This window comes from Salarias fasciatus, chromosome 2, assembly GCF_902148845.1.
Source record: "Salarias fasciatus chromosome 2, fSalaFa1.1, whole genome shotgun sequence".
Classification (NCBI taxonomy): Eukaryota; Metazoa; Chordata; class Actinopteri; order Blenniiformes; family Blenniidae; genus Salarias; species Salarias fasciatus.
Genome location: NC_043746.1, coordinates 28,743,414 through 28,766,162, shown reverse-complemented (window position 1 = coordinate 28,766,162; position 22,749 = coordinate 28,743,414). Strand labels below are relative to the sequence as shown.

The following is a 22,749-nucleotide window of genomic DNA, read 5'->3' as shown; positions in this document are numbered from 1 at the left end:
CAGCATACTGGATGAGCTGATGCAGAAAGGCTGATTTTCTATACTGAACATGTTTGTGCTGTTTATGCTTTGTAAAAATTTGAAACAAGAGAGAAGAGGAAGTTATTGTGTTGAGAAGCATGTCTTCAGCTGGCTCCCCACAGCTTTTATTTTCTGACTAATATAAAATATGTTCTGTCGCGTAACACGAATTCTGATTTTGTGAAAGATCTTTCATATTAGTTATTTTTAGTTGATCACCTGCAAACATATGTCAACCGAAAGCTCAATGTTGCACCATTTACTCCATTTTTTTTCTTTTTCTTTTTTTTAATCAAATCAGAGCCTTGATGAGGTTTAAAGCCGAACAGGTCACCCGTGTACATCTAAAGACCACTTTACAGTCAGCCATTAACCTCAGACACATGCAAAGTGAAAGCAACCAGAGAAAAGTCATGTACACACAAAAGGAGAACATATAGAACAGTACGCTGCTTGCCATTGAGAGAAGTCATGAGCTGAGCTGCATGCTAACAACGGCAAAAAATAATTATAAAGCACAAACATAAAAACACAGTTCAGTTAACAATCCAAAATTGTCCTGAAGACACTGACTGAGAAATGATTTTTATTAAATCTTATTTGTTTTCTCTTGCATTTCCTGTTATAACCAGGGTCCTGGACTGTGGTACTTTATGGAGCCGTATCATCTGCTGCTGTTTATCAAGTCCAAAATCAACATTCTGATGCACTGTATCGAAATGTTGCTTTAGTTTCTCCAGATGTCTGCTTGCAGATGTGCATTACGGTGTTTAGTTCCCAGACTGGTCCGACCTGCACAGTCTTTGGACGGTATGAAGAAGATAGCACAGATGATCTAAAAGCCACTAACAAATGAACCTGAGTTTCTATCACAGCCTGACTTTGTGTCATGATTTTCCACATTTGTTTACTTTCTTTAAGACTGCAAACGTCAAAACGTGTGATTAAATGTGTTTTCTACTTCACATTAAACAGAAATCCTTTGGCTGGGCTGAGTTTTTGTAGGAGCTTGAGCTGTAAAACCTCAATCCGGCTACATCAGATAATCCCCCAGTTTGAATGTTAAAATCACTGAAGGTGTTGAAACAACCTGCCGCCGCTGTTTGTCCACACATGCGGGGAGCGTTTGCATTGTAGGGAATCCAGCAACACCTCTTTGGTGATTGTATAATTGAATCTGTATGACTAATCAGATTAGGAGAATCCCATTTGGAAATCAGATGTCCCCCCTCCTCCCTTATTTAAGAGGAGGTTGAGTTAATGCAGTGCAGCCAGTGGCACTGGGGGGGGATGACGGGCTTAAACCATTCTGCCTCAGAGTCGGGGGTGTTCGGGGTGGGCCGGACGGGCGCTGCAGACGCACACGTGTGAACGCCGCCGTGGACACAGCGCGGCCAAAAGCTTTAGATTCAAACTCTTCTCCTTCCCCACTGCCGCTCTTCTGGCTTCTTAGCTCCTTTTTTTCACACACACCTGCCTTCTCAAACTGCAAACCCCCTTTTGCGACACATGCGCTTTCCTGCCGACCATAGAGACCACCCTCTGCTCAGTCTAGCCCCCCGACCCTCCTCCTCCTCCTCCTCCTCCTCCTCCACCGGGGACCAGGGAAGGTTCTCAGCACTTGCCACGGCAGCTCGGGATGGACAGTACCACAAAGACTCAGTAATCCCTCACGTCGGACAGACACTTGACAGAAAGCACAGCTGACAGCCATTCTCAGCCTTCAGCAGGGGCAGAGAGAGAGAGGAGACGGACAGACAGCCAGCCAGGCAGGCAGGGGGAGGTCTGTGTGGATTACTCCCTCTAATAAATAAGGTTCTTAACCTGCAAATCAAGCAGCGTTCGTATCTGTGAGTGCTCTGTAAACAGAACAAGCACGATGGAAGAAGACATGGACGAGGGGCAGACCCAGAAAGGTAAGACAGCGCTCATCCCCATGTTTATCTCACAGATCTCTGTAAATATGTGGTAAGTATGAGTGTCAGTTGTGTTTCTGCAGAGACGAGCGGTTTTGCCAGAGCTCCTGTGAATCGGGGAGCAGCTGTTTGTATTCATTCCTTTGTCCGCTGAGTATCAGCACTCCACTGGAAAGTGCGGGTCTTGGATGTGCAGTTTGGGCAGTCGGAGGGGTGTGAGCCGCCTCGGCGAGGGCTGGACCGCCTTTGTTTGTTTGATAAGGCTTTCATGCTTGTCGAGAAACATGAGGAGGGGTGAACCGGTCCAAGATACTACACTCATGAATCCGTCAGCTCGCAGGTTCGTTCCTTTGTGTACACACAGCCTGCCGCCGGGTCCTGCAGAGCGGTGGATGTGATGCAGCTATTTCTTTTGCTCATTTTAGAGGGGCAGCGTTTGCTTTGTGCTTCACACCCCCACCACCACCACCACTTTTATTTTTTTTCCTCTCCGCATGAATGATTCAGACTGTAAAGCCGGGAGAGCTGAGGCTCTTTCTGTCGTTAGGTGACTTCAAACAGCTTCAATACAGTCACTATTGTGTGAAGAGTCACAGACAAAGGTGGGCTTCATGTCGCTGTCATGCAGGGAACCACCTCTGTTTTGGTCTCCCACCCCTCCCGGACTCACTGCATGTGACAGGCATGGCTTCATATGCCTGTGTTTTCCTCCCTCCGCCGTGCAGCTCACGCTCACACACACACACACACATACACACACACACACACACACACACACACACGAAGTGAAGCAGTTGCCATGGCGCCGGCCAAATGTAGTCATTATCTCCTCTCTCCTCCTCACCCACTCCTGCTGATGACATTTCAGAAACACGGGAATAGTTCGCTGGGTCTGAGGATGTGGGAGTGACAGGAACAAAAAGAGGTGTGGAGACAATGAGGGAAAAGCAAGACGAGCCGGCAAGCGCGTGAAAGACTAACCGAGAAACTGGGAGGAACGTCCAACATGCCTTGATTGGAAACTCAGACTGTTTATGTGTCAAACACAATAAAATCAGAAGAAAGTGATGAACTGCCGTTCTGAATGTACGATGTAAACAACAGCAGACTGATTTTAACTCACCTGGCTGTGGAAACACAGTCCAGGTGATCCTGACGAGTCTTGTTCCAAAGCGATATACAGATGACGTAATTGTTTTTCTGTGTCACTTGCTAAACTTTGATGGTTTGAAGAAAAAAGAAAAAGCGCTTTGAGCAGAGGAGACTGAGTCAGGAGACGCTGTCTGATGTTTTACAACAAGCTTTTTACTTTCCACACAACAGCAGCAGCTATATGTCTCACATTTACACAAGAGAAATGACCAGTTAGTCAGAATTCTGGCACGCTAACCCCTTCACTACTCCAACAGAGGCATGAATGGAAATGAATATCATAAATGTGAAGGAAAAAATGGTTTATTCCAGTCACACTGAGCATGTTTTGTTTGCTATTTCTGACCCATAATGCTACAGTGGTTTGTCTTTAATGCAACTGCATCCCATCAGGTTCTTACTGAGTACAATCACAAAGCAAACATGACCAAAGCTGCCTCATTACATTGTCCAGGACAAGCTCGCATCAACATAAACTTCAGCTTTTTGCATTCAACGTAACTTCTATTCCCAATTTGTCTCCTGGGAAGAACACAAAACTGCACTGACAGCCCAGCTCAGAATGGGGATTTTACTGTTCAGTGCATGAAGTAAAAACGAGCTAATAAAACAGCATTATGCCGTCTTCTTGATGCGCCACACTCTTTGAGATAAAACTAGACTTTCATCGCTTTTGATGGTCTGTTAGATGTTAAAGCTAATATGCTACACTTAGGCTAGCTTGAATACAGATGTAAGAATTGCATCAGATCAACGGATCAAATAAATTTCCTTGATTTTTTTGGATTAATGTGCTCATCCATTCATCCATCCATCTTATCCATGTTTAACGGCAGGTATGATCTAGAACTTTAAACCCAGACTTTCCTAAAGCTGCACGTCTCCGTGTTCCTGGAGATCTAGTTGTTGATCATGTTGACTCTGCTGAACATTGACATGATGGGACGAGTTCACGGGAGTGATCCTTCAACCTGGTGCGTCTTCTGTCACATGATTGAGACGACAGCTCCTCCGCTGGTTGTTGGAGCCAGCAGATGACTGTGATGACTTCTGATGAGGCACGATGAGCATTAGATCCGCGCCGTCAAGTCTGGTTCTGTGTCATTTTGATTTCATCCTGTAAAACTGTGCATTCGCTGCAGTGAGAATGGTTATTTCGGGCTGGAAGTCACAGCCCGGGCGTCGCACTCACACTCGATCACAGACTGGGTCATGAATAATCCGACGTAATTAAAAACATAACCAGTGTGAAAGCATGAAAGCATTCGTTTCACTGTGGAAATGTGGTTCCGTTTTGGACCTTTAAAGGGTTGAATAATGCTCCCGGATTAGTCAAGCCAACAGCATATTGTGCGCTCGGTGGGGCCGGTGTCGCCGAGTGCACTCGCAGCACGTCGATGGCCTTCTGTGGCCATGACTCAGAGGCACCAGGTGGGCCCTTCTCACCTGAGCTGCTGGCCGGCGGCCATCAACGCAGCGACGCCTCCGGCTCACGCCGCTCCCGGCAAGAGGTGGCCGTGAGGCCGCAGTGATGAAAGTTCCACCAGAGAAGTTTTGCGACTGAGCATATGACACGTCAGACTGTGGGTACATAAACCGCAGAACACCCTGGAGATGATTCACACTCGGAATCGTCGCTGAATGGAAAAACTGAGAAAGGCACACCTGTTAGCTCTCCCCGAGCCAAGAATCCACTCTGCGAGGCTCCGCTCGCCCTTCTGCTTGGTCACTTCCATCACCGGGCTGCCAGTTTCATGCTTTTCTGTCCGTGCAGTAAAGAAAACACACTATTAGTAAGTTTAGTACACTCTGAATCTGTGTTGGATTGATGCTGCATTTCATTTTCTCATTATATAAAGTGAGAGAGGAGAGATGCTTCATTGTCCTCTGAGTGTCAGTACATCCAACAGCCTTCACTTTAAAGAGCTGCTAACCCTGGAAGATTTAATGAGCGTGGATTTTATGAGCGTTTATTTCCGTCCAGGCTCGCATCGACTTCATCATCAGCAAGTTTGAGGACTACAACCTTCCTGCGCTCCCCCTTTCTTTCCTCATTGTTCTGAATCTTTCTGAATCTTAACCTTCCCCAAACCAGGACAAAAAAAAAGGAAAAATCAATGGACTTCCGCCAATTGTTCCAGTGACATTTGAAGAGGCTGCTGGTGGTAGCTTCTGAGGGCCTCCTCATTGTTCCCGGAGGCACGGCTCTGGAGTAAAGATCTTTAGATAGGAGCTAACAGGTGTTTGAAATATAATTATGCACTTTGGGACCATCTGTAGCAATCCACTGCGCTCTTTCACAGAGATGTCTTAATGCCGCCGCTTGTCGGTGTGATTTGTGATGAGAGCCGAAGGGGAGATCTGATCTGCGAGGGTTAAAAGAGAAGGACGGCAGATTCAAAAAGCAGACTAACAAAAGGCAAAAAGAAACAAGCAATCCATATTCATTTGCCGTCGATGTATTAGGTGTTAAAGACATGAGTTTTAAATCTTGTTTACGTGACAGTTCAAATGAAAATGAATCGTTTCTTTTTTTTTCCTTTTTGTTTCAGAGAACTTTCACGTTTACATGTTCTGAAAATTATGTATAGATGGAGAACACAGGCATTCATATGGACAGAACACCAAGGTGGATTGTTATTAAGGTGACTGAACTCTGAAACTACCAGGACCAGGAGAATCTGGACTGGAACCAGGACCAGGACCAGGAGAATCTGGACTGGGAGTCACGACACTGTTCTTCCTGTCTGTCTACCGAGCATGTGCAGAACTACAGTTTGGTTTTGAAGCGTTTCTGACCTGGACAGAGAAACAGGCCTGGAGCTTTTCCAGAAAGACTCATTTTGCCATTTCCATTGCGACAGAGTCGGCGCAATTTCCAAAAGTTCCACCCTGGAAACCGTTTCCAAAAACTCGCATATTCAGTGGTTCTCAGCACCACTGTCATGTAAACAATCACTAAAAACTCATTCATTTGAAATCACAGTCATGTAAATGGGTCCTACAAAGGAAGATTTGAAATAATTCTGAATAAATAAAATGTAATTTACTGCCGATCGATTTAATATATATGACTATAAATGGGAGCAGTAGGCAGCTGTAGTGTGAATTTAAAGTGAATTAACTGATCTGAGCACATGAGAGGTGACAGTCCAGCTTTACAGAAATTTTAAAAAAAGCATTTATTTGGTGTGTTTTGTCCAGTTTGCTGCTGAAGTAGCTTTAATTACTGAAAGAGGGGGGCAAATAATGAGGAATAAAAGTGGAGCATGTCCCCTCTTCACTCGTTCATGCAGGCTTGTTTATTACTAAATGGAGTGTTTGGCTGAAATAAACGCTCTTGTTAGCCTCATTAGGATTTATAAGTGCGGTTTAATTGGGTGAAGTTATTCAAATGGAGTTTAAGTATTTAGGTTAGTCAGAGTAAAGTATATTAAGAAACTCTAATGAAGCAAAAAATTAATGCAACTGTGTAATTTGTTGTCTCATTTAATTATGCTGATGATACGCTGGTATCGCGGCGATCACGGTGTGTGTGTGAGTGTGTGTTTAGATTTTCAGGCTCATTTTAAAGAAAATTAGCGGCGCTGTAAAAGAGCAGACGATGCAGATCGGTGGTCTCACTGGGCGTTTGCCCTGAGATTCCTGGACTGAGCCTGGCAGAGACAAAAGGCCCGGCCCTGCTCTGCAGTCGCGTTCAGGCTCCTCCGTCTCTCCGCGACACACACCGAGGGAGGAAATCCGAGGCTGAGCGCTCGGACCTGGCCTGTAACGGCCCTCGCTCGGCCCCGAGGGGCTCTGTGTGTGTGTGTGTGTGTGTGTGTGTGTGTGTGTGTAATGTGTCTCATTCACTATTGTCCCAGTGAATTTGTTGATATACAGTAAGTGGGTCACGGCTCTGAAGTACCCGGTCTATTCTCAGATTTTGCGCTGCGGTTGACATGGCAACCATACTGGTTGATTAAACATGCGCAGAGGAGATGCAGGAGCTGGAAAAAAAAAAAAAAAAACCTGCTCGCTACAGGGGAAGGGGGGTTGCATTAAAGAGGAACGAGGAAAAGCAAGGAGGCGAGTGTTACGCCCATTACCCTCAGACTGACACAGACACACCATCCCCCCGCCGGGACCCGGCTCTCCCCGGCTCCCCCCGCCCCCCGCCCCTTTCAGACCCCTCCACCAACTGATCGCTGCCGCCTGCACGTGAAAGAAAGGACGTCTTAGTGGATACGTGCTGGAGCACGTCAAGTCAACATGCAGTACACACCAAATTGGATTATCCGTCTTATGTGTGTGTCATCTCTTTTAATGAATTTCTTTAATTTCCTCTTCCAATGCAGCGATTTATTTATTTACTCTCAGGCTCTCAATGCATCAAATGCTAAACTGAATGCTTCAATATGAAGAGGAATTTTTTTTATTTAATTTTCATTAGCGATATAATTGCAAAAAACATTTTTACTTGAACAACAACAATGAAGGAGCGTCGAAAACATCCCACAGTCACCAGTGTTGAAAGGAAGATGAGATAAGAGGCGCTGGAGAGCCTCGCTCCGCTGAAATCCAAGCATTTCTTTTTTGCATGTGAACTCAAATCTGACATTTGGAGAAAGAAAATAGATCCTGACAGTTTGTTCGAGTGCGAACATCTTTTCCCTGCACTCCTGGGAAGCAGGTGTTTACCGCCAACGTTATCCCCGAGTAAATATTTCCCCTCGTGTTCACATGTTCTCTATCACTCTCACACATTTTTTCCTGCTGCGTTTGCACAAGTAACAATGATTAAAAAACAAAAAGGTTGAGGTTTGTCTGCTGTGATGTTCCAGAAATCCTCCGGCTAGTTTCCCACAGAGCGAGTTTTGAGCGTCCGTGGTTGCTCCCTGACACACATCTGAATAATTAACCGCCTTTGGTCAGATGAAAGTGTCAGTAATTGATATAAAATTCAATCCTGGAATCAATCAAGCTAAATTAGGGGCATTACTGGTGAGCCCCTAAAACGTAATTACATAAGATCCCATCCATCAGTCTCCGTGGAGGTGAACGAGGTGGCGGGCCGGTGGAGGGGGAACCCCACCGCCATGAGAAAGTTGAGTGGGTCAGTGGGAATGTGAGCGAGTGCGTCCGTGACCCTGACAGATGGAGGAGAAGTGGGGAGGTGGGAGGGGCCTCCGGAGCGGGGTGGGGGTGGGGGGGTGGGGGATCCTCCCTCTTTGTATGACGGAGACGCCGTCTGGTGATTGGACCGTGGTGTTTGGGGTCGCACAGGCTTTGGGTCTACTTCTCTTAAAAAAAAAAAAAAAAAAAAAAAAGAGAAAAACTCAGCTTTGTTTTGTGGGGGATGAAATATTTAAAACCCCACCATCTTTTGTCATCGTGTTTCTCTTTGTTCAAAATGAGCACAGCGACTCTCACGTTGCCACTTTCTCAATTTTGGCTTTAATTGAAGAAGACAAGGAAAAAAAAACAAATAAAAATGGGCATTTTAATCCCCATTAACCACTGAAGAAACAGAATTACCAACCCTCCAGTTCATATGTGATCAGTTTTATCTAAAATCACACTTCGTGGCGATTATTTGGCCAAACTGCCCAACATGACACTGTGTTCATCAAAAGGTGACTGGGATGGCCGCGACCTCTCATCAAGCAGGGGAGCCTTTATTTTTATGGTAGGTAGTGTCGGGCTATGCCGAAAGGATGAATTATGAATGTTTGAGGCTGGCGCTGCGCCGCTGCACTGTGCCACTTCTAAATTATGGATCAAGCATCCAGTAGCTCTGAGAGAAAGTACGCGCCGCCGCTCGCCATTTTTCAGCGGCTCAGTCTTGCAGTCAGTTGAGATCAATGAGGAGTTACGGAGAAGTGGATGAGACCATGTGCTGCCATGAGGGGAAGTTGTGTTTAATGTAGTGAGGGCGACGCAAGGAAACAAATCACAGCTTCAGCACTGGAGGACAGCGGGGAATGAAGATTCAACTTCCACCTGGAGTCCGGCTCTCTCCCGTCTCGCTTCACGTTTTCTGCCTCCTCTGGACACCATCGTTGAATTGTTCTCTGTCAGAACTGCTCCCAGAGGGTTTCCTTTCTCAGAATCAAAGGCAGACGATCAATAAAACAAAACTTTTGTCACATCCACTCACAGGTGTTCCTTATCTACAGCTATTTCCAGGAAAACAAACACTGACTGTGATGTGAAGTCACAGAAATAAGATTATTTTTCTGTAAACTTGCAGAACGCTCAGACGTTTGAGTGGAAACAGCAGTAAAGTCTGATGATTTCTGGTTCGACTGGTGCTGTCAGAGAGAATTAAACGACACCTGAAATCAACATTCGCTGGTTACTTGATAAAAACAATAAGCTGCAGGTCCGTTGAGGTCAATTTATCTTCAGCTCAAATGAGGAATAGTCAGATTTTATCTGGTTTCAGAAAAGTAAGTAATGCAGCGGTAATAAACCTTGATTGAGGCCAAAGCATAAATCATTTATACCGCCTCTCGTCTCCCTTCATGTTAAGTACAGTCTCCCCACGGCTGCAGCGCCAAATCTCACCAGCACATCTCCGAGGTGGCTGGAAGGACGTCAGCATGAATTTACATTACGGGGAGGAGGAGATGACTGCAGTCACCTGAGGTGACGGCAGGACGGTCCGGCTTCAGGCTGATGGGAGGAGTCATTTTAAAGCTGCTTTCTCTGTGTGGTGATCAATACATCATCAGCAGGATGGTGGGGAGGAAACAGGTTTTTATCTTTTCCGAGACTGAACATGGCTCGTGAAACTATTACATGTTTTCCTCATGGAAACTGTGGCTGGCCTGTCTCTGTTACGGCGAATCAATAAGTCCTGTCGCTGTCTGCTTCCTGAGAGGAACAGCGAGGAAACTGCAGATAATGACTTTCAGGGAAGAGCTGTTGACACAATCACTTTCTGTCGTCCAAAGAATTCAGGCCACAGAGCCGTGGGAGGGATTTGTTTTCAGAGCTTGGGATGAAAAGAAGACAATGAAAACCATCTTAGAAGTCCAGGTTTGTTTCTATAAACGCTCCGTGAGAGCGGAGAAGCTAAAGATAAAAAAAAAAAAAAAAACAAATTCATCCCTGTTCTTCAGTAGACGTCCTACACTTCCAGCGCTCCTGCAGGAGGCGGCGTGGGTTTCCCTGGGCGATTCGAGGCCGTTCAGACACTCTGAAGGCTTCCAGTCACCTGCACCGAGGTGTGAATTGGCTTGAAGTCACCTGAGGGGGAACACCGGGTGACACTGTGAGCGCCTGATAGTCTGAACGGCAGCGAGTGCAAGGCTTTCCTGGATCCAGAGTCTCCTCCCCGGAGGGAGGGTGGGAGAAAAACATGAAGGCTGCGGTGATGAAGAGACGCTACCAGCAGCAAAGTTCACCGTCTCAGTGGAGGAATCGACGCTTCGACTGTAGAAATGTTAAGATCTCCTGGTTGAAGCGTTAATGTGACTCAAGATACCCAAACAGATGCTAAATTTGGAAAAGCTTCCTCAAATCTGTCAAAATTAAATGGTTCGACGGTAAATATCCAAAAGCTGTACAGAATGAATAACCACAGCCTCGGCGAAGAGCAGGGCGCAGCAGCAGGTTACAGCAGTGTGGATGGAGCTAGTGGGGGCCGGCCCGGGCCAGGGTCGGCCCGCACCGAGCCTCGGCGCTCTGCGCAGCCCGGCAGGGCCGGCAGCTGCTTGGTATTCCTCTCAGGTCGGGATCACAGGCAGAAGCATTGAGATGAGGAGGAGGGATATTGCTCTGACTCCTGCTTTGTAGCCCGAGTGAGGAAGATGAGATAACCACAAAAGAACCGCACTGAAAACATCCTGAAATCTTTTTTTCTTTTTTATCAGACTGTGCTTTCAGAACAAGAACGACAACACAGATTAATTTGAATCATGGTCCGCCGTCATTATGTAAATGATCAAGGATCACTCTGCTTTCATTTGTAGATGGATTTAGATTTTTTTTTATCATGCATATGAATGAACCGGGTCACTTTGGCGATGCAGGATGGACTGGCTTTGCAGAAAATGCATCATCTATGTGGTTTATATCCTAACTGCATGAATGGATTCTGCTTACACATAAAAATGCAATTGCTACAGCATGAAAACACACAAATACTCCAGACTCATAAATCTGAGACATTCATATGGACACGCTGTGTATATCTGCAGCCGAACTCCGCTCCGGGAGATTGAAGTTGGCTGAGCAGGACGATCCGTCACCTTAAGCGCCACCGGGACTTCAAACTGGGCAAATGAGACTTGGGTTAAAGGTCAAGATCACTACATGAAGCTCATCTCTGAGATTTTAATGCTGAACTAAAGGTCAGCGTCGTCCGCAGGCCAGCCGACTGACACCACAGATATTTCTAGAAATCAGACAGACTGTGGAGAACAATGGAAATAAAGCGGGAAACGTCTTCCTCCGGTTTATGGATCTGAGCGCCGCGACATAAAGATGCCAGCTGCATCAGACAGACGCGGCCGTCCAACTAGGTCAGGTTGCATTTTGTTTCACCATGCATACAAATTCCCCTCCCAGCTGTGCTTTAAATGTTGGAGATTCCCAAAAAAAAAAAAGTAAATCGAAATCCAGTGTACTACAAGCAAGTGCATTCACCCACCGGCAACGCTTTGCTGAATTATTGAAATTCACTCAGCTATTGAGAATCTGCTTTCATCTCTGGTTGCCAAGCAGAAAAATCAGTTTTTTCTGTTTGATTGGAACTAATTTGTGGCTGTCTCCGTGTGCTCAGGATGCCTTGAGTGCTGCATCAAGTGTCTGGGTGGGATCCCCTACCCGTCCCTCATCGCCACCATCCTGCTGTACGCCGGCGTGGCGCTGTTCTGCGGCTGCGGGCACGAGGCCCTGTCCGGCACCGTCACCATCCTGGAGAACTACTTCGAGGTGGTGAGGAGCCCTGTGGACGCTCTGGATGTTTTCACAATGTAAGCATGACCCGGACTGGCGCTGTTTTTTTTAGACAGTGGTCTAATCTAAAAACATTGATCTACATGAATCTGCTTCTGCCTGCCAATTTCCTCTTTTTATACGATGCTCATATGACCGCCATTAACATCTTTCAGAAAGTGTAAAACAGACCAAAATTACACACGTTTTTCCAGTATCCCTGTTTGACTGTAGGTTGTTCTCATTATACTGGTCTCTCCATCCGTCCTGCAGGATTGACATTATCAAGTATGTGATTTACGGCATTGCGTCGGCCTTCTTCGTCTACGGCATCCTTCTGATGGTGGAGGGCTTCTTCACCAGCGGAGCCATTAAAGATCTGTACGGAGACTTCAAGATCACCACCTGCGGACGCTGCGTCAGCGCCTGGGTACGACCAACATTACAAGGCATTTCAGTGCTGAACCGTCTTTTTACCCAGTGTACATCCCCATTAAGCGCTTCATCCAACTCAGTCAATTACGCGGTACATGCAAGACACACAGTGGAATCAAAATTTCGTTTTGTTTGCCTTCCTACAGTGTAGACATATCTCACCCTGAATAAAAATACAGAATATAGACAAGATATATCATCCAGAAGAGAAAGATGAGAAAACTGAGAATATCGGCAAGAAGAACAGCAGTCACATTTTAAAAAAGAAGTTAAAACAACAGAAATAGGCAATATCTCATACAGTATACTCTGAAATGTGTAATATTTTCCCAAGAAATAACTGTGCAGTGGAATCTCCTCCTCTGGGACTAGGGTTAAGGTTTGGAGAGTCAGGGTTTGAAGGTTTAGGGTTTATAAGAAAGGTTTAGAAAGTTAGGGTTAAGAGGGTTTGGGTTTAGGGTTTGGGGGGTCTGAGTTTAAAGCGTTAGGGTTTAGTAGGTTTGGGTTGGGAGTGTCAAGGTTTAGAGGGTGACAGTTTAAATTAAGGCTTGGGGTTTAAGGGGTTAGGGTCAACAGGGTTGGGGTTCATAAGGCTAGGGTTTATAGGGTTGGAGTTTCGTAGGTTTATAAAGTCAGAGTTAAAGCTCAGAGGCTGGGGGTTTCATACTTGCCATAAAAGCTTCTCAGAGTTGCTACACTACTTGTGGATGAATCAGTAAGTAACAACAAACTGTAAAAGTCCAGTCAGGAAACAAAGTTTTTGAATGTTTTTTTGCAACTGCTCTAACTGTCTCCACCTTCCTTTAAATTTACATTTCTTTAACCGAAAATAGGTTGAGATCATGCTTCATGGTGCATTTACAAAACAATTTCATGTGAAAATAATACTAACGTTTTGGTTTAACATTAACAGCACCAACTGGCATTGCCATATCAGTGAAAATACCAAAACGGTGCGTTTTCACTTGAAAAGTTGCCGTCGGTTTTCGTTTGACAGCTGATAATGTGGGACCTAAAGCAGGTGTGACAAACACAACGAGATGCACCTGGATGCCGAACGATCGGCTCATCTACACGTCCTCATGTGGAGAGACGCTGAAGTGCTCTTCAAAACATCACTCAAACTAATTTCATTAGATTACCATGAAAAAAAAAAAAGAAAAAAACTCCTGGAGAGCGTATCGGAGCCTGCAGCTATACTGACAAGATGATTTCTGGAATATAATTGCTTAGCAAGTGTAAAGCTCCACGGGGAACAGGAGAAAATGAGCTAAGCCATGCTATGTGTGACCATCATTAATCCTGCGGTCATAAAACGGGTCCGAGCTGAAGAAGGACGAGCGTAAAGTGACGATTGAGAACAGCTCGTGAACTAAAGGAGCCAAAAACAAATGAGCCAATTAGTAGTTTAGCTGTTGGACTTTTCAGAGAGATGAAACGGTGACTTGTTGAGGCTGCCTGCTCTTATAAAGAGGGTTTGATACGGACGGATGTGTTTTTGGCCCTTTGTGCTAAACCAGTGGGTTCATTGACGTATTGATGGATCCTCTGGCCTCTCGCTCCTCTTCCAGTTCATCATGCTGACGTACATCTTCATGCTGGCCTGGCTCGGCGTGACGGCCTTCACCTCCCTCCCGGTCTTCATTTACTTCAACATCTGGAATATTTGCCAAAACGTCACGGTGCTGGAGGGGGCTACGCTCTGCCTGGACCCACGCCAGTACGGTGAGAAGACACCTCCTCTGTCTCCGCTGCCAGCTCACATTCATGTCCTTGTTTTCATTAGGAGGAACCTTTTAAACATCAAGTGGCTGATGGAAAGTAAACTACAAGGAGTGGAAGGCGTCACAGGAATCTAATAATCCTTAATTTTGCTGGTCTATGCCGGAGAGAAAATGAATTCACCACTAAAACAGCATTTCAGAAACACGCTGTGATTCTTCAGAAGGGAAGCGTGTCCATTCTAAAACATATAAAACCTTGTGTTTCCTCACGAATTAGTCCAACGATCCAGAAAACCACCATGTCACGCCGTGATGAAGGTCCATCATATCTGCAGCTCCTCTGCTCAGCTCATTATTCTCAATTAGAGACACTTCTTCCAGTCCATTAGTCCCTGACAGCCACTGATCCGGCCTGCGTGTCAACAAGCATTTATGCTTCCGCTGTGACATTAAAGGCCTGCCGTACAGCTCCGACTGTGTTTTTATTGCATATTAGTCTGCATTGGTATGTGGATAAACGATGCATTGATGCATTTCTTTTATTTCTGTTTCTGCCCTCGGGCTGGGTTTTAATGCACACGAGCATCTTGTTTGCTTCTGTTTATTTATGCACCACCAAATGACTTACTTTCGTCACATCGAAACGCTGTCTTTTCACTTTATATTCTTTCTATGCAGAAGCTGCTGCCCGGGAGGAATTTATTTATGTGGAGATAATAATGTTTTACAACTTTCTGCAGGTATTATTCCACTGGCTGAGGCGAAAACTGTGTGTGCTGGATCAGAAAAGTTCTACAAGATGTGCGAATCTAATGAGGTACAGTGGAAAAAAATCTTTTGTATTTCGGGAATCTACTGAGTTTTTAGAAATGTTTCAAACGCATTTCTCCAACACACTGTGCTTCAAGATGACTTAAAATTGAATTACTTTCTTGTGCAATGTAGATTTCAGAAACTTTAGATTTGAATGAAAAATGTCACCGAGCATGAGAAATGAGCAGATCGATAAATGATTAATAATTTGATACCATGGACATCTGTTTTTGGGTTTTTAGACATTTCACTTTATTATTCCTGAGACGGTTTGATTAAAATTGGCCCCATGTTGAAATTTTTCTCATTTACCATTGTAATTATTTGTTTTTCATGAAAATATAGACACTTTGATAACATATACACTGTCCACCACAACAAAGAAAAAAAATTTAATTTAAGGTTTATCGTTGCACTGTTTAACCCGTCTTACACACTCAGGATGAAATAGGGCTGCATGTGGCCCCTGAATTAAAATGTTTTTGATAATCCTGCTTTAACCTCATTTCTCTAATAAACATAAGCTCAGTGTTACCCTCACACATCAGGGCTTTGCACAAACATCGGTATCGGCGACACCAGCCATGGTTTTCTAGTGGTGTCAGATCAGTGAAAACACACATCAACACTAAATCAGAGGTTAAACCCATTCTAATGCACCGTAATATTCAGGAACAACAACGTAAACCAGTATGTCATCAACATATAACACCTACATCATGGATGATAGCACAATTCTACAGATACATTTCATTATAAATGATCCAGTTCTTTGTAATATAAATGATCTCTTTGTTATCCAAAAATATGTGTCTGAAACTAACATTTTTTTTAATAATTGTTTGTTATCACTCGGGTTCATGCATGCAGAGATATTTCCAGGTGAAGTTTTGCATGTTGGCGTGGTTCTCTATGAGCTGCACACTGATGTGCTCTGTTCCCCTCTAACGCAGCTGGACATGACCTTTCACCTCTTCATCTGTGCCCTCGCTGGAGCCGGAGCGGCTGTCATTGCGATGGTGAGCCACCAGAATGAGACAAACACGAACACACCACTGAGACACAGAGCTGCAGAATGTTCTCTCAGGCGCCCCGTTTACACGACAGCTGAACACTTCGGTAGTATTTTGGGGCTCGGAGTCACTGATAACACGACTTCTGAAAACACCTCCCACTCAGTCTGTGTGGAAATGGGGAAAACATTTTCTGAAATGCTGATACTGTAGTTTCATTACAACAACAGCCAGCAGCACTCACTGGTGGCCGAGCATGGAAACTACACCGTTTGTCGGCCATTTCCGTGTAAATGAATATTATTCTCAAAACTGTGCTGTGTCAACGCGAAACTTTTCTGAAACGAAAGTACAAAAATGATTTATATAAAAGATTTATTAATATATGTGGAAAAACATTTTTATTATAACAGTGTGCTTGTCAGCAGCTTGATCCTTGGAAAACAGGTGAAGATTTGAATATAACAATTCTAAATCAGAAACCTTTTTTCTGATTTAAAGAACAGATAAAACCTGCAGGAACTTTAATTTAAAACAGATAAATTCCAGTTAAAACTAGAGTCTGTAAACTAATTCTGAATCGTCCTCTTTGATTTAAAAATGAGGAAAGAGCTGTCTATGGGAAAGAGGCCATTTGGAGGAAGAAAAGATGAGATTGTGGAGATTTTTGTGCTCCAACATTAAGCGCTTCACAAGAAAAAAGTTGTCAGATAAAGAAATACAGGTACCTGTAAAAACTACGACAAAACCTCTTCAGTTAAAGCCTAATCAATTATATTGACTTTGGAGAATTCAACATTGATTCCAGACACCCAGCTTCTCCTTAGAGGAATATTTAAGGCATTTATTTTCTCAAAAACAACTCTGGAATGTGAGAAACCCTCCAGAGAAATAACTCACACCCACAGTCAGCAGCAGCAATGGTTCTCATCCTGACTGTCCTAAAAAAGTCACAGAAAACAGACAGAAAACCCGGAGCGCGGCTGCAGCTCGGTTGGAGCCAGACTCGGGACCGGAGAGGAGGGATTTTGGCGCAGTGGAAAAGACAGGCTCGTCTCGTCTCCCTCCCTCTGTCGGCGGCGCCGGGCATGTCATGGCGTCGTCATGGAAACAGGGGGAGAAGAAAGGCTGGGAGACGGCCGCAAACATCACTCAGTAATTTGCGCGGAGCCATTTTCTCAGGATGATGGTGCAAAAGTGTGGCGGGACTCCGTCTCTGCTCGGCGGGAACAGGAAGCGGAGAACCGGCGATGATTAACCTGAGGAGTCTGCAGCTGAGCCCGAAGAAGAAACACTGAAAATACAGAGCGGAACAGGAGGAAAATGCCTGGCTGTATTGTTTGCTCTGCAGCCGTGTGATCGTCCTTTCTCTGCGTAAAGAAAACTGTCACTCCTCTGAAAGGAGAAGCCGTGTTCCAGCCTCAGTCATCACAGCACAATGCCGCCATTATGAAGCCTGTTGTCATGGTAACAGCAGTCAGAGTCCACCGCCAGCACCATGCTGCCCCCTGCTGGTCACCTCACCTATCTAACCCTCCTCTGCTGATGAATCACCTGCAGGCTTTATCCCCTCTACACACACACACACACACACACACACACACACACACACACACACACACACACACACACACACACACACACACACACAATCCATATCTCCTTATGTATTATTTACTCATAGTATTTGTATACATTGTAATGTATTTAACTTTCATGTTTTATGAATATTTTTTTATTCTGTTTTATTTTCATGTTTACAGATTTCAGCACTGGATATGTTCATTTTATTGTTTATTTATTTAGCTGGTTCATTAGTTAGTGATTCATTAATTCAGTCATTCATATATTACTGAATTAATCTATTTGATTTTTTTAGTGGATATTACTCTGTCTTACTTAGCTGTTCACATATTTTAGCCCTATATTTGTTTGTTTTTTTGTTTGTTTCCAGGCCTTACTCTGACTGTGGCGTTTCTAAAGTCTCAGTTGTCTTCATTTTACATTTCATATGATTGTTTACCTTTATGTTTGACAATGCACTTTGCACAAACTGACATAATTCTGCATCTATAGCCTAAATATTCTACAAAAAATGGGAATATCGATATTTATACCCTAAATATTCGACAGAAAATGGGAATATCTACATTTCTACCATGAATATTCTACAGAAAATGGGAATATCTACATTTATACCCTAAATATTCGACAGAAAATGCGATTATCCTGCTGTTTTATGGGTTTTTCTTCATTTCTACACACGTGATGTGCAGTTATTCTGAGATTCTCATGTCTCAAAGTGATTATCCTGGATAAAGTGTGAAGAAATGGGAACCTTGACATAGATAATTTACATCCAGAAGGTCAAAGAGCCAATTATTTTTACAAGCATATTCTTCACAGTCCAGATGAGCGTGTTGCGGCTGTGAATCTTGATTTTTTTTTTTTCTTTTTTTTTACAGGATGTTCTCTTGACACGCATGTAATTTAAGTGATTGGCGTGAAATGAAATGACTCAAGGTAAACGTTTGTAACCCCACAGATCCACTACCTGATGGTGCTTTCGGCCAATTGGGCCTACGTGAAGGACGCCTGCCGGATGCAGAAGTACGAGGACATCAAGTCGAAGGAGGAGCAGGAGCTGCACGACATCCACTCCACCCGCTCCAAGGAGCGGCTGAACGCCTACACATAAAGAGCAGCGTGAGGCCTGGCCCTGCCACTCCGGCCTCTCTCCCTCTCTCTCTCCTCTCGCTTTCTCTCTGTCTCTCTACACCATCCCCTCCTGAGGGGGGGGCGGATGGCGCCTAGGGCCCTCGCCACCGCTGATGTCACTGGTGCGTCATATGACAATGTGGTCCTGGGGGGGGGTCTCCTCAGCCACTAACAGCATTTCAGATGAAAAAAAAAAGCCCCTTTACCTCTCTCATGGATGGTGTTATGGTTCTCATTATGGCAGTCGTATTATTCTTGAATAAGAGTCGTTTTAGTGCTGATAGTAGTTTTAGTGTAGTCGGTAGAATCAGACGTAGCAGTAGTATTTCTGCTTCTTTCTTTTTCCTCCTTTGCATTTTTCTTTTGTTACTCTGAATAATTTGTGTACAATTGTTTTTATTTTTCATAAGATTTTTATTTGATACTAAGTGTCATTTTGCTCTCATGCATAATTTATTGTTTTTTGGGTTTATGATTTTTTTTCTGAGGGGGTCAACAGGGGCAGCAAAGGGTTTCCAAGCACATTTCTCATGTCGTGTGTGTGTGTGTGTGTGTGTGTGTGTGTGAGTGTGTAAGTGTGTGTGCGTGTGTGTAGATTTCATGTTCAATAACTACGTGCTGTGTGTGAATGGGTGTTCAGTTTTGAAACAACAAAAAAAAAAATTAAAGAAATACTTTAAATCTCACGACACAGCTACGAAGCATTACAAGCCTTTTGTCATACCAGTTTACCCAGGGATTAAAACCACTTTCATCCTGTTTTTCTATGTCAACAGCAAGACAATAATGCCACCATAGAAACCAAATCAGAGGGAAAGACAAATATTTGCTAGACGTGCCAAGCCTGTGAAACAGGAAACACTAACTTTGATAGATTTCCGAGGTGGGTTTAGCCAATTAAAGATAAATTATGGGGGTTATTTTGTGATAATCTTGCCATTCAAATGTGTTGGAAGACTTTGAATGACTCCACTGTCTTTGAATCAAAAGCACACGCAAACATGCTTTCATATTCCCTTTTTTAATCACTTAAAAATGGAAATTTATAAATACTAACCTCTGCACTGTATATACATAAAAAATAAAATTATCTAGGTATAACTGTGTGTTAACATTTAAGGACAATTGACGAGGGAATCGGAAGAAATCAGTCTGATGGTGAGAAGCAGTAGGTGTGTCACAGTAACCTTTGACCTGCACATCCCGACGCCACGCAGCTCCAGAGCCCGGCAGGCCTGTCACTCCATCGCCTGTGACTTTTATTTCTCTCTCTCAGTATTTCTAAGCTAGCTTCATGCACTTATTTGACCATTTCTGTGCTCTCTCTAGATGTAAGCGCATTGGTGTTCAACTCCGAGTTGGATAACTGTACTGTTAGTAAAGACTGTGAATTTAGATGTTTTTCGTGGCATGGACATGCATTAATATAGTCTTATTGACTCCAAAGTTACTTTTTCTTTTCACTTCTTTATTTTTCTACCACTCTTGACTGTCTTGCTGGATCTACCTTTTCGTTTATATGTGCAGTACTAAACCTCCCACGCTTCCGGCGTTATGCTACTGATATTAGAGACTGTAGTCTTTGAGTTGTGTCTATTTAGTTTGTGATGAGCTTTCAATCATGTCTTAAAGCTTAATACTTGTACCGACATCGCTTACTCTGTAACGCTCTGATGGAAAAAAAAAAAGAAGAAGAAAAAAGACGCTTTCAGCTTTCTCCTCGTAATAGTCTTTTGTACTTTCACTACGGATGCTTAGTAGCAGGCTTTAAATCAAATCTGTTTTGTACATTCATGTGCCAACAGCTTGAAGTGGCTTATTTGACCTGTACGATCAAATTTGCTTGCATAAATAAAAATCACTTGTGTACTTGTTAATAAATATGAACGGCGTCACGTGTCCGCTTTGTTTCAGGGTCAGGTGGCTTTGATGGGGGAGGTTACAGCATCATGCAGGGCACTTTTACTGAACTGTGAGTCATGGTGATGAAAGATTGAAAAGATAACAAATAAAGCACGTTCAGTCATTCATATAGCACTTTATCCACCTCAGGGCTGCAAGGATTTATCAGGGATATATATCTTAAATCAAATAAAATAGTTATTTTCAAACTCCAGAGGGACACGGCTCAATTTAAATTCATAAAATCTTGTGGAGTCGAAGCTAAAATCCACAATCTGGTCAAAATATGAGATTAGGATAAACTTCCAAACAGCATTTGTTACAAAGACACAATAATTCAAGCGAAAGGCAATAACCTGTATGATAACACACAGACCAAAAAGTTACCTTGCACATCTTTGAACAGTGTTTCCATGAAGTCTGTTTCTCATTCATATACAGAATGTAAAGTCAAGCCATTGGGTGGTTAACACTCCAAGTGGAAACTAACTTCAACAAAAGACTGGTTTAACTTTAAACACATTTTAAATATGGATCTGTACATGCTGTTAAGTGTTTCCGCATTTAATTGCAGTTAATATGGAAAGAATTTTCCGAAGTTACTGTAATTTATCAATAATGAGCCACACTGACCCAAAAGGCCTTTGAATGCACTCAAACCGGGAACTCCCTCAGTGTGAGAAAAGAGTGCAAACCACTTCACCAACGAGCGCTTTTAAACTCAGCTAGTTTATTTCACACGTGAAGCTAAATGAAGTCTTTGTGTCTGAGCTCTTTGTTCACTACGTAATCTAGCTGATCGTGAGTCCATTACATAATGTGGGGTTATTACTGTACAAGCAACATGCTGACAACACCCCATACTTTGAATCCATCGCCATAAAGTGGTCTAAATTGGGATGAATATAGAACAAGAGGTGAGGCACACACATATGAACTATTTTGGTTCTAATATCTAAGCTCGATGAAAACCATGTGAGTGAAATTCTTCACAGGAAAATCCAACACACTTGTAAAGATTGTGTGTTTGTGGCTCACGTGATCATTTAAAGTTTCCAATCTCTGATCTACATAAAACCACTAGATGTCTCCCTTTTAGTTTGATTGTTGAAAGCAAAAGCAGTTTTTAGATCAAATTCTGAGTAATGAATATGTATAAGTGCAGAAATGAAACTTTAAAAGCCCAATGTAATTATAATTATTCAACTGTAATCCAGAATCCAGTAGTGCAGCTTCAGCAATGATAATATATTAAAATAGGAAAAAAATCAGATTTAAATGAGTGATGTCTTAAAAGAACACACCTTTGAACAGCCTATATAATCATTTGTTTCAGTGTTCTTGTATTAGAACAACATGTAAGGACATTTAAACCAGCCGAAAAGTAAACAGCGCGCGGAAAATGTGAGAAGTGTTGTGTCCCGCGGACAGGTGTCTGCAGCCACTGATCCATCTGACCAGGTAATAAATCATATCCCAGATTACAGGTTGCACCCTGGTGCCAGACGGAGCTCCCTCACACGTCCCCGGCTCGGCCTGCGGCTCCGTGCATTTACATTCAGGGAATTTCTGGAGAGTCGGAGACACTTGCATCAGAGTCCAAAAAAAGAAAATAGCTTGATTTCAGACGCAGAGGCTGACAACAAAGTGCAGACCGCACTGCTGCAGATGAGAAAATCTGCAGGAGAGTTGATCAGTATTCGGGCCTGCTGGGTTCCACAAACCGACATCAGATGAAAGGAAAACAGTGGTGTGCCTGGTTCGAGGTGGGAGTCGGCGAGCGGGGCGTGGATGACCATCTGAATGGATTACCTGAGGTGTGGCCTGCTCACGTGAGGGGAAACCACTCCAGATTTAGATAATTGGAGCCTCTCAGTGCCACGCTGACTGGCGTGCGTGACCCTGTCAAACCTTGGAAATCCTGCTGTAATCCCCCTCCCACCCGCCCCGGCAGGCTCAATCTGACAGGTCACCTGTACTGTAATTAGATCCTCAGCCCTGCGCCGCCGCCTCTTATGGACTTCGGAGGCTCTTTTCATTGTTCTCCATTTGTTTGCGCGGAAGAAATAATTCCTCAGGCACCCGATGCGTCCGGATGTCTTTGGTCCTGACCGGTCCTCCATGTGAGCG

General features: G+C 43.9%; 1 protein-coding gene across 1 annotated transcript; it reads left to right on the top strand.

Moving 5' to 3' along the window:
- The first annotated feature begins 1,580 nt into the window (after positions 1-1,580).
- On the top strand, positions 1,581-19,791 carry gpm6aa (glycoprotein M6Aa). Its single transcript, XM_030105875.1, has 7 exons — positions 1,581-1,937; positions 11,860-12,052; positions 12,288-12,444; positions 14,021-14,174; positions 14,914-14,990; positions 15,940-16,005; positions 18,545-19,791. The coding sequence occupies exons 1-7, from the start codon at positions 1,901-1,903 to the stop codon at positions 18,695-18,697; spliced, it is 837 nt and encodes a 278-aa protein (XP_029961735.1). The 5' UTR covers positions 1,581-1,900; the 3' UTR covers positions 18,698-19,791.
- Positions 19,792-22,749: the final 2,958 nt, after the last annotated feature.